Here is a 12,820-nt window from a genome sequence, read left to right as displayed (position 1 = left end):
ACGCAGCAAGAGTTTTTTACAAGATGGTTTTAATGTGTGCGTGTGTTCTGTCTCAGTATCTTAGCTTATTCTTTACAATTTTTAGTGTTAGGCGTGGATGATCTCATAAGGATAAAAACATACTAACTTCAAATAACTAAAAGCATTTAAGCTCTTCAGGCCTTTTCAATCGTGAAATTACCAGCATTTCACCCCAGAGTAGCAGTGAGCTCATCCGCTGGATTGCTACATCATTCCAAGAGGCTGGCAGCTAGTGTATCTATGTAGGACAATGCAGTGACAGTGCATTTTTTTTTTGCTTTACGTCGCACCGACACAGATAGGTCTTATGGCGACGATGGGATAGGAAAGGCCTAGGAGTTGGAAGGAAGTGGCCGTGGCCTTCACTGAGGTATAGCCCCAAGCATTTGCCTGGTATGAAAATGGGAAACCATGGAAAACCATCTTCAGGGCTGCCGACAGTGGGATTCAAACCCACTATCTCCTGGATGCAGATGGTGCATTAGGGAGGCTTGTATTAGAGCAGTGGTTCCCAACCTTTTTTGGCCCATCTCCCCTTTCTGGAGGTTGACCGACACTTATCACCCCCTTTTCATTTTCATTGTATGCCTAATTTTAACTTGAAGAAAAGTGTAAATAATAAAGCAGTTTTATTATTTTAAACAATTTTATTACTGTATATAAAAACAATCAAACGAGTTTTATCCGGTCACTCTTCAACAAAATAGAAAAAATTAAAATGTACATTTTTACAGATATTTTTAAGAACAAAGAAGTGAAATAATATACTAATATCATTGATATACATTTAAAAAACAGGAATGCACGTTTTCATTTTAAAATTGGAATCTGGAAAAATTGAAAAAAGTGACGGATAAAATTTGAAAAATTAATGAATGTTTGTTATTGTTTTATTTTACCTTTTCCATGGCTGCCTTGTGCTTGGTGGATTTCAGTTAAAGCTTGAATATCCGGCTTTATGTTCGTCAAGTTCGGGAACAAGTCTCCTTTGAGGCATATGAGGTATGTCCAACTTATTTCTTTGTTTTGTGAGGAGCTGGACGACAGAACTAAATCCTTTTTCAACTAAATATGTTGACAAGAACGAGATGAGAAGTGGTTCAGGTTTTCCCCACATTTGTGGATAAGTGTCCATAAGCTTCACTCAGGCTAACTTGTAACTACTCTGCTTGAAAATAATGTTCACCTCACAGTCATACTTCAGATCCATAAACTCCATCTGCAAAGAGTTATCGAGCTTATCCACAGCTTCAAACGAGATCTAGAATTTAATCCGGAATTTGTAACTTGGTCAAATCTTCAAATCTTGATCCCATGTCAGTTTTTAGCTGGTCAAGGTGATCAGTAAAAATTAGGATTTTGTCCTCTGGGAGTTCAGGAGTCTCATTATATGACACTGAACGCCTTTTAAGGATCGGAAACTGAATCAGCTCTTTACGACCAATATTTACCTTGTGAATATCAAACTTGGCGATGAATGATGAAATAATTCCTTTGGCCTTGATAAGGTTCATCTTGTTTTCTTGGAGCCTTATAGTGACTTCGTTCATTTTTTCAATAATATCTGTAAAGTACGCAAGTTCCAACTTGCGTTGCTTCAAATTCTCTCTTAAAACAGGATCAGACGTGTCAAGAAACTCGGTAACCGTGTCAAATAATTCGAAGAAACGGCGCAAACAATTTCCTTTGGAAAGCCACCACACGGTCGTATTTAGAAGCAATCGCTCAAATTCCTCATCATTTTCATGTCAAGGTTGTCGGAACAGACGGTCAATGAGGGCATTAGCTTTGATATTGTTGACACCAGTAATAACCAGTTGTAGGGTTTCATGCAGGACACCACTCAATTTTTTTGCAGCTAAATATTGACGATGAATGACACAGTGAATAGTGATGACTTCTGGCACTTCTTCCTTAAGGTGGGCTAGAAACCCAGCGTGATGACCTGACATGGCAGGAGCAGCGTCTGTTGCGCAAGCGCTCATGTTTGTTAGGGGAATCTCTTTTTCCTCAAAATAATCTTGCACCACTTCAAAAATCAACAATCCCTTCGTATTAGTGATCAAAGTTCTAGCAAACAACACTTCCTCGGTAATTTCCTTTTGTTCATTGATACATCCACAGCTAATAAAATTGCTTTGATATCAATCACAGTTGATTCATCAATCTGCAATGCAAATTTATTTCTTCAACCCATTGGTGAGTTTGGATTCAACGTCCATGGCCATTTCGTCAATTCGCCTGGAACCAGTATTGTTGCTCAAAGGAACCGAATAACTTATTACAAGGCCCCTTGCCTAGCATGATTTCAACATCTTTCTGGTAGCCGGTGAAACAAGAGTTTCGCCAATTTAGCGAACAATAAAGACACCTCGTAAGAAGCAAGAAGACCTTTGTCAAGATCAGTTGCTCGTTTTTTAAATAATTCACTCACATTAGGCCGTTTATCAGCTTTAGCTTTGAGGTGTTGAAAATAACCAAGTCCTTTACTCACTTTATCACTGTGTACTCTTGGTAAATGATCTTTCATTCGCAAAGGCTTCATGGCTTCGTTACTAGTAAATGTTTTATTGCACAAAATACAATGTGAAAAATGCACACTTTGCGGTAACGCAATAAAACCGAATTTTAAATACTCAGCTGAGTACCAACAACACTTATTTTTTGAATTCATTGTGCATGAACTTCTACACTTCAAAACAAACGCACAAAAACAGAAAATACACACACAAAAACTGAGGCGAGGCACACAAAGGCTAGTTAAGACTAAAGACGAATATAGATCAATGGCAAGTATCAGTACTTTTACATGCAGGATTGAGATCGATTTGAGTACACTTCCCGTATTGAAAACGCCATGTAAACGGGGCTCAGTTCGGATTGAGTCTCAAGGTCGATACGGTAAAATCTGGGATCGTATCGTACTCGGTTCAAATTGAGTTCCATGTAAACGTGAATCGTTAAAAATTAAATAATTGAAAAAGAGGTTCAACCTATTCAATACATAAAAGAAAGGAATGTAGTGATTACATTCTTATTTAATAGTGATTAGAAATGGGACCGGTTTCGACCCTAGTACAGGTCATCGTCAGCCGTTCAAAACATAAAACACAAGAAAAACAATGCATATGAAAAAGAATAAGTGAACTCTGGATCGGTATAAGATGAAATATAAATTGATGATGGGGGTAGAAATTGTGAGTCACTTAAAATAAAACAGTACGTAATATTATGAAAGGTAGTACGGCACACGCAATGATAAGTAAAGTCTCTCAGTGTTTATGAATAGTGGAGAACGGTCAAATGGGTCAGTTTGTACCTGACATAGTCTAAAAACTGACCCATTTGACCGTTCTCCACTATTCATAAACACTGAGAGACTTTACTTATCATTGCGTGTGCCGTACTACCTTTCATAATATTACGTACTGTTTTATTTTAAGTGACTCACAATTTCTACCCCCATCATCAATTTATATTTCATCTTATACCGATCCAGAGTTCACTTATTCTTTTTCATATGCATTGTTTTTCTTGTGTTTTATGTTTTGAACGGCTGACGATGACCTGGACTAGGGTCGAAACCGGTCCCATTTCTAATCACTATTAAATAAGAATGTAATCACTACATTCCTTTCTTTTATGTATTGAATAGGTTGAACCTCTTTTTCAATTATTTAATTTTTAACATTAATACTTTCAATACGGAACAATGAAATTTTTATCTTTAAACGTGAATCGTATCGAGACCGTATTGAAAATGACTGCGCACACACTCCATGTTTGTTCTGACAAAATCATCATCATTAAAGTTCTGTCGAAATAACAAATATAATAAGCCAGGAAATATATTTACCTGTATAAATGATCAGTAACTGCAATCATATTATAAGACACCCAGCCCCGGCGATTAAGAAAATCACGATAACCTTTTGTTGGGGGTAAAATTGGAATGTGCTTCTATCTGTTGCACCAATTACATTTGGAATACCACACATACTTTCAAAACTGAAAGTTATCTCCAGGGCTTCTACTTCATTTGGCGTTTTTAAATTCTAAGAGGTGATATCGATTTTACTACAATTCTGCACCATCTGTATACGTCGATGTAGCCTGGCAGATTCAATTTGATACTCAAATACTACATGTAAACGGGGATCGTATTCAATAAGGTAAGTGTACTCAAATCGATCTCAATCCTCATGTAAACGTACTGTATATTGTGATGGCAGGAGAACGAGGGGGTCGAGTCACCAGTCAGCCGCACTGAGCAACAACAGGTGGGGACTGCGGAGAGGGGTGAGTGCATTGAACTCACCAGCTGAGAACAGCCTGTGACTCGTGCTACCCGGCAACTTCTACTGTACAGTACTATTTTACTTTTTCCCCCTTTGAATACTTATTGCCCCCCTCATAACCCAAATCGCCCACTTGGGGGCGATCACCCCCAGGTTGGGAACCAGTGTATTAGAGTCTCAACAGTGCACTAGCTGCCAGCATCTTGGAAAAGTGTAGCAATTCAACCGATGAGCCTCTGGGGTGAAACGCCCAGTAACTTCACAATTGAAAAGACCTGAAGATCTTAAATGTTTTTAACATTTGAAATCAATAAAATTATGGTTTCCTTCTGGGAACGTAATTTTTGATTCAAATACACTATTTATTGTAAATGAATATTTGACAGTTGTATTGAATAGGTGGAAGTGTTTTTAAGACAGTTTCTTTCGAAAATTTCTATCTTAAAATCGTACGTTAATGCGAAACAGAAATGAAATTTACACACTGCAATGTAATCCTGTATGTCGCTATTCTGCAGATTAGCGTGAGCTCTGGTTCATATGCCCTGACCCAAAATTCATCTTTGGTCTCTATTTCCTCCAGCATTTGCTCGCCTTTCTGCCAGTAGCTTACCAAGTGGCCAGAGCACATGGCACTGCATATCCACTTTTGCACGTCAGTGAATTCACGTGGCATCAAACTTTATGCACTTTTATGCAGATGACGATCTTCCCATAAAATTCTGTTGATGGTTCATTTCTCAATGGCTCTTTTGGCTTATAACTCAAATGGTGTCCACTTTCTATCCACGCCCATGCATTGGGTAATTACTGCACGTGACACATCATTCCAGACACTAAGAGGTCTTCCGGACAATTGCATGTCGCTGCTTGTTTCATTTCCATGCTGAAATGCTACTGACTATCTCTTAAAAGTTCGGTACAGAAGGGTATCATTCCCCACAACTTATGCAAGCTCTCTAGAACATTCTTTGGCACTGTAACCCCAGTGGAGTGACAGTTTGATGTAAGGATGCTGTTCTTGCATCATCATATTCATTTGGCACAGAGCCAGTCTTACTACTGCAGTCCCACCACAGGTAATTTACTACAGTTCCAACAAGTGGTGAAAGTATGCAACCATGGCATACTCCTCTTCTGATACATATCCCTTATGTTCTTCATTGTCCAATTTTGACAATGGCTCGCTTGTTCCAGTAAAGATTTTGTAAGATGCAAATATCTTTTATGTCTTAACTGTTTCTGCTAGGGATCTCGATCAGTTTTTTGTATATGACTGTCAAATGTCTTCTCATAGTTGATGAAACGTTCAAATACATCTCTGAATTGTTCTCGGCAACTTTGGAGAACAGTGACACGGAACAATGCCTCCTTCTGATTATTATTGATTATTATTATCCATGTCCATTTCTCAGTTTGATCTTATGTGTGCATGGATACGCAGAAATGTCATCAGCCCGTGCTTATTACATGCATGAGGTGGTAATCGCTTAATTTTCTTGGGTGAGATTTCTTTGGTATGAAAATGAATACTGATTGTAGCCAGTCACATGAGATTTCTCCTGCACTGTGTATTCTGTTAATGAGCTTGGTGATCTAATCATTATTGTCTTCTGTTATCAGTTTTAAAACTTCAGCTGGGATCTGATCAGGTCCTGGTGTTTTATTGTTAGGATTTAAAGCTAGAGCATGCAGCAGTTCATCGTTCATGATTTCTGGGCCATCAGCAGTACTGACTTTCATACTCTAGCCTTTATCATCCACAAATTGATTTATGAATTTCTCCCAAGCGTGTGTGATTTCTTACTTATCCAGAATGGGTCTGTTGGCATCACTGAGAAAAGCGGTTGATGCTGGCTTTTTGTATAACCTTGCTATCTCCTTGACTTTCTTGCACACTTTGAAGATATCAAGTTTTTCACTTATCTTGTTCAGTTCTTCACGCCTTTCAGCCATCCATTTTTTTAAGCTATTTTTTTATTTTCTCTTTATATCTGTCGATAATCCTTTTTGACTAAGGATGCTTTCCCATAACCTGAGGGTATGGCTGGTGAGTTTTATGGTTCGGTAATTTCCACATCCTCTAATATCTACCTTATATTTGTATTTTCTATTATTTCAAACTCTACAACAAATCAAGTGTGACAATAGAACATGTTCTGTCCTCACCTATCATAAAATATTAAATCCACCACAGCATTTACAAGAGTTGGATAATGTACTATATAATTTATGTCAAACAGGCTGGTCCAAATAAAATCACAAAAGCATTATCATTCAGTATCTTCATAACATTGTGTTTCATAATGAAATAAAAGCAGGCTCTGATATCCAGGAAGACTCAAACGTTCCTCACCAGCAAAGAGGATTTACTCACATTGGCCAACAGAATAAGCATTTAGGAAGTAAATAACTAGTAAAACAGTCCTATAACAACCAAGCATGCAATGCATCCTAACGGAATTAATATTAAAGGTTTGTAAAGAAGGGGCTTGGATATCAATCAGGAAAGTATTTCGTTCCTATCAATATTGTTATTCTGAATATGTTGAACAGATGGTAATCAATATTTTCAAAAGAAACACTTAGCATTAAAGACATTGAACAGATCTGCTACCTTCTTGCTTAACTTGGTAGCAGTAGATTCAAGTTGATTCTCAAGTTTCTTCAGTTCTTTGCTGTGGGAAGCCTGAACATTTCGCAAAAAGGCATCCATGTGCTTATCTGTGTTGTTGAAGTTGGCACGCTCCAATAGGCTGATCTTAGAATGTAGGTCCATCACTGAAGCTTGGCTCACTTCTAGTTGGTGAGAGAGCTGAAAGAACAACAAACTCTAAGGCTTCCCACTGAACACAGACAAGTGGGAATAAGTAAAGAAATAAATAAATAAATAACATAACATTAAATAAATAACTGTATGGCCTCAGCTACCATGTGTAGATGGCCAATTAGACTGTCTGCATGTCAATTTTGATTTCCCCCTCCCCCCGCCAGTTGTCAGAGAAACTGGAACTCTGTTGGGCAACCTACTACTTTTTAAATAATTCTTTTGGGTAAACACCAACTGTGTCACCAGATATCATTTACATTTTTACAATGTACGATTTGGAGTGCCGAAAGGGCCTTTCTCCACCCTTCAAATATGGGTCTACCTATGTGCGGTCTGAACCCATAATTTTGGGTTCTGCAGGTCGACACTACAGCAATGATCGCCAGAAAGAGCTAAGTGAGAAGTGAAAACTTACCTCAGATTTAGACTTCTCCAAATAGGCAACAGTAGCCTGCAATTCCTCCACTTGTTTCTCCAGCTCATGGATTCTCTCCTTGTGTTCCACTGCCAAAAAACATTTTCATTAGTCTTAATCTGAAGTGAAGCTTATAATTTAAGACTTTATTATTCTATATTAGTTTAGACCTGATAAGGAATCAATAATCCATTAGAAAAATAGAAAATATTTAATTTCAAATATTGCATGACTAGAGGATGTTTTAACTGTTAAAACTGTTAAAAACTAGGGAAGCATGACGTGAGAAATTTTGTGATTCTTTCTTCAAAATATTGTAAAAATCAGGACATGGACAGAGCCTAACAGAAAAAAATTGAGCAACTGAAACAGTTGATAATACAGTGCTCAAAATTATGTTTTGCACATTACGATTTCACATGGTATATATCGTGGTACGACAAACATGTTTACAGTATGTGCTGTAAGCCAATGTCAAGACACACAGTGATACTGAACACAGATCAGGTTCGACAGGTATTTGTCCAATAAGAGGCATCTGTTGTGTCTGTCAGTTTGCAACATCCAGGGTGTCAACCAAATTCAGATTTTAAAATTCTGTGACATTTCCCTGTTTACCAGACACAAAAACAATTTTTTCCTGAAACATGACTAAAAATAAAATTAGAAATGAAGTCCAGCTATGACAGTAATATTGAAATACATTTTGAAATCTTAACAACCAAAAAATAAATGCATAATTAATGTGCATACTAAATTTCAAAACTTGAAGTTGAATTTAGTCTGATTAAATTCACTTAAGATTTAAAAAAATGATTATTGCTGCTTCAAGAGGAAATTTCTTCATCTAAAGCCACCAAAGACTGTCAAGCTTCTGCCAACACCCTCCTTTTCTTTTCTCGGTAAAAATCTAGCCCTTGTTACACGCCGTTTCTAATATTCTAGGTAAGTAGAAATGAAAGAAATCTTACTTGGAATGAGTGTCAGAGGAGAGATGTGTTCATTGTGATGTCTAGGAACCCACCATTCCACCTCCAGAAGTACATCTACTTTTATAACCTAATGAAAAGTTCAGCCAGTTCTTGTCATGCCTTTCAAGTTATTAAAAAAAGAACATATGAACAGTAAAGTTACAAAAAAGTTAAATTCTGTAGGTAATATCCCAGCCACAAACAAATTGTGTTCTGCCTGCCACAGCTACCACAACAAACACTGTCATGTATGATGATGATGATGATGATGATGATGATAATTCTTCTTCCTCTTTTTTAAGGTTCACCACCCCATGAAGCACCAGAGACTAGATGTCTGCAGAATTATCTCTCAAGAGAGCAAGTAACCAAAGCTGAGATTATATGGTGCATAAGCCAGTATACGTTTGTTCCCAGTAATATTTCCAGACCCTGAAATTGCTTCAAAAGTTCAACTGCATAGAACGAAAGTTACGTTTACAATCACTCATGATTTGGCTCCCTATTATAATAAACAAGTTCCTGAGACGTGTAGTAAGTGCACACATTTCACCATTGGTTTTGATGAGTCACTGAATACAATTTTTCAGATGGGCCAAATGAATCTTGTAGTTTGTTGTTTCAATCCTGATACAAATGAGGTATGCACTTCTTATTTTGATTCAGTGTTTCTTTGTCAAATCTACCTCCTCAGATTTGTTGCACTGAATGCACATCATTGATGATTGATTGATTGATTGACTGACTGAATTCGGATTGGTACAAAGGAATGAAAGAGGAAGTCGGCTGGTTGAATTCTGCACCAATCACAAGTCAGTCCTTGCTAATACGTGGTTCAAACACCAAATACACGATTGTATACCTGGACGAGGCCTGGAGACACTGGAATGTTTCAAACAGACTTCATTATGATTAGGCAGAGATTCACAAACCAGGTGTTGGATTGCAAAACTTTCCCAGGAGCAGACGTAGACTCTGATCACAATCTGTTGGTCATGAAATGACATCCAAAGTTATCAAAAAATGGAAGAAGGAAAGGAATGCAAGAAGATGGGATCTAGACAAGTTGAAAGTAAAGGGTTAGGGATTGTTTCAAGGAACATGTTGCACAAGGACTAAATGAAAAGGCTGAAGGAAACGTAACAGAGGAAGAATGGACAGTCATGAAGTATGAGGTCAGTAGGGGCTGCTGAAGAAAGGTTGGGAAGAAAGGAAAGATCAACTAAGAATCAATGGATAATTCAGGATACTAGACCTGACTGATGAACAACGAAAGTACAAGAATGCAAAAAAGGAAGAGGGCAGAAAAGAATACAGGTAATTAAATAATGAAGTGGGTAGAAAGTGCAGGACAGCTAAGGAAGAATGGCTGAAGGAGAAGTGCAAGGATCTTGAATGTTGTTTGGTCCTACAAAAGGTAGATGCTTCATATGGGAAAATCACAGAAAACTTGATTATAAAAATGTTATTGCTTTTACGTCCCACTGACAGTTTTTGGAGATGCTGAGGTGCCGGAATTTTGTCCTGCAGGAATTATTTTACATGCCTGTAAATTCACTGACACGAGGCTGAAGTATTTGAGCCCCTTCAAATACCACTGGACTGAACCAGGATCGTAATTGCCTAGTTGGGGGTCAGAAGGCCAGCGCCTCAACTGTCTGAGCCACTCAGCCCGACCCAACAAAACCTTTGGAGAAAAGAAAGCTAGGTGTATGAATATTAACAGCTCAGATGGAAAACCACTTCTAGGGAAAGCAGACAAGGCAGAAAGGTGGCAGGAACATATCCAACAGTTGTATCAAGGCAAAGACAAGGTGATATGGTTCTGGAACAAGAAGAGGCTGTTGGTGCTGATGAAGAGCGAGAACCAATTTTGAAGTCAGAATATGACAGAGCTTTGAGTGACCTAAATAGAAACAAGGCATCTGGATTGATGACATTCCCTCTGATTTACTGACTGCTTTAGGAGAAACCAGCATGGCGAAATTATTCCATTTATTGTGCAAGATGTATGAGACAGAAGAAGTGCCATCTGATTTTCGGCAGAATGTTGTTATACCTAATCCCAAGAAAGTTGGCGCTGACAAGTCTGAAAACTACTGCACCATTAGTTTAGTATCACATGCCTGCAAACTTCTAAAACATATTATTTACAGAAGAATGGAAAGATAAGTTTAAACTGAATTGGAAGAAGATTAATTTGGTTTCAGAAGAAACGTAGGAACACATGAAGCAATCCTGACTTTATGACTGATCGTAGAAGATCGAATTAAGAAGGTCAATCATGTAAGAAGTTGGTTTTGCAATCTTCTGTAAGCTCCAAGTGAGTTTCGTCTGTAGAAATTCATTATCATTCAGTATCTTCATAACATTGTGTTTCATAATGAAATAAAAGCAGGCTCTGATATCCAGGAAGACTCAAACGTTCCTCACCAGCAAAGAGGATTTACTCATATTGGCCAACAGAATAAGCATTTAGGAAGTAAATAACTAGTAAAACAGTCCTATAACAACCAAGCATGCAATGCATCCTAACGGAATTAATATTAAAGGTTAGTTATAAACTGACTGAGTCAAAACTGAAAAGAGATGGCTAAAAAGAGATTATCTTCACCTAAATGCTTGACTTTCTCACATTTGTCACATTTGCCTTTCTTGCGAATGTGGAACCCAAAATTATACTCCTTGAATATATAGTGAAATACTTTGAACAAAATTGGTTTTACTTTATTTATAAAACAGTCCTTTTTATACAGTCTATACAAGTTTCACCAGACTGCATAAAGCCAAGATGGATGAAGAAAAATACACCCTGCATGGAACAAAACAAAACAACTAATAAAATTGATCTTTTAAGAGATCCAAGCATAAAATGGCTATACCAAAATAGTCTTAATAATCTAATTCAAGCAAAACCAGTGAGTACCAATGTAGAGGAAGAATGGTCAAATATTAGCTTAGCTTTGAAACAGGTAGCTTTTGAAAGTTAAGGAATAAAAAGAAGATGGAAGAGAAAAAAAAAAGGCCTGAGAATCTGGGATGAAGAGATACAAATGGTCACATCAGACAAAAAGAGATGCTTACAAGAAATTTCTGTCAACTGGTAAAATAGAAGATAAACTGAAGTACAATTATAAGAGAGCAGTAGCTAAACGAGAACTTAGACGAAAACATAGAGAAAGTTGGGAAAATTTTGTATCTACATTGGAAACAGACTTAACAAGACCACAACCACAAACTTATAAAATTCTGAAGAAATTAAACAGAGAAGTTCAGAAAGAGGTAAAACTTGAAACAATACCACCTAATGACTGGCTTAATTATTTTCAAATACAGTAGAGTCTCGATTATCCGACGTAAACGGGACCTGGAGTACGTCGGATCACCGAAAATGTCGGATAATACGGAATAGCTTTGAAAATCAACTGAAACAAACAGGAAGGCTAAAATAATGACATCTTTTACGGTGCTCTATTTATTAAATCACCAATTCAATTGTACAGTACATGCAGTATTAAACGAAAACTTTCCAGATGTCTTATGAGAAGAAACTTTTCTCCACAGATATTAATCTACCTAATACCATACCGTTCTTGCCACCGATCACGCCACCCAGCACTGGCAGGAAAATTAGGGTCCCCTTCATTAAACTCCTTCTGGAAATACACAGCCTTTTCCTGCAGAATGGTGCCAGATATTGGCAGGCCCTTTTCCCGGTGTTGAGATACCAAAGAAATAGCGCTTCACTTACTTTTTCGTACTGATATTTTTCATTGTTTTTCTCTGCTCTGGTAGAGCACAACTTTTCAACTTCTTCCCTCTGTTTTTTTGCTAGTTGCTTTACGTCGCACCGACACAGATAGGTCGTATGGCGACGATGGGACAGGAAAGGGCTAGGAGTGGGAAGGAAGCGGCCGTGGCCTTAATTAAGGTGCAGCCCCAGCATTTGCCTGGTATGAAAATGGGAAACCACGCAAAACCATTTTCAGGGCTGCCGACAGTGGGGTTCGAACCTACTATCTCCCGAATACTGGATACTGGCCGCACTTAAGCGACTGCAGCTATCGAGCTCGGTACCCTCTGTTTTTTTCCAGTCCCCCACTGTAACACGTCCAACACCATAATCTGAAGCCACATTTTGAAGAATTTCCCCTTTGTCCAGTCTCTTTAATGCACTCAATTTGTGTTCCATAGAAACAGTCACTTTCTTCCATTTACTCGTCATACTCACAGAGGATATGAAAACTATAACATCCGCACCCAACCACTTTGATCTTAGCCAAGA

The 12,820-nt window shown here is 37.9% G+C and overlaps 1 protein-coding gene across 1 annotated transcript in view; it reads right to left on the bottom strand.

The window, feature by feature from the left end:
• The window catches only part of LOC136884631 (centrosomal protein of 152 kDa), a 280,450-nt gene that overhangs the window by 157,747 nt on the left and 109,883 nt on the right, over window positions 1–12,820 (bottom strand). Inside the window, exons 6-7 of the mRNA XM_067156862.2 lie at window positions 7,565–7,653; window positions 6,937–7,134 (exon numbers count right to left, since the gene is read on the bottom strand). Of these exons, the coding sequence (XP_067012963.2) occupies window positions 6,937–7,134; window positions 7,565–7,653 (287 nt within the window). The remainder of the gene's footprint in view (window positions 1–6,936; window positions 7,135–7,564; window positions 7,654–12,820) is intronic.

This window comes from Anabrus simplex, chromosome 1 (genome assembly GCF_040414725.1).
Source record: "Anabrus simplex isolate iqAnaSimp1 chromosome 1, ASM4041472v1, whole genome shotgun sequence".
NCBI lineage: Eukaryota > Metazoa > Arthropoda > Insecta > Orthoptera > Tettigoniidae > Anabrus > Anabrus simplex.
Note: the sequence above shows the minus strand (reverse complement) of the source record. Positions and strands in the feature narration are given on the sequence as shown.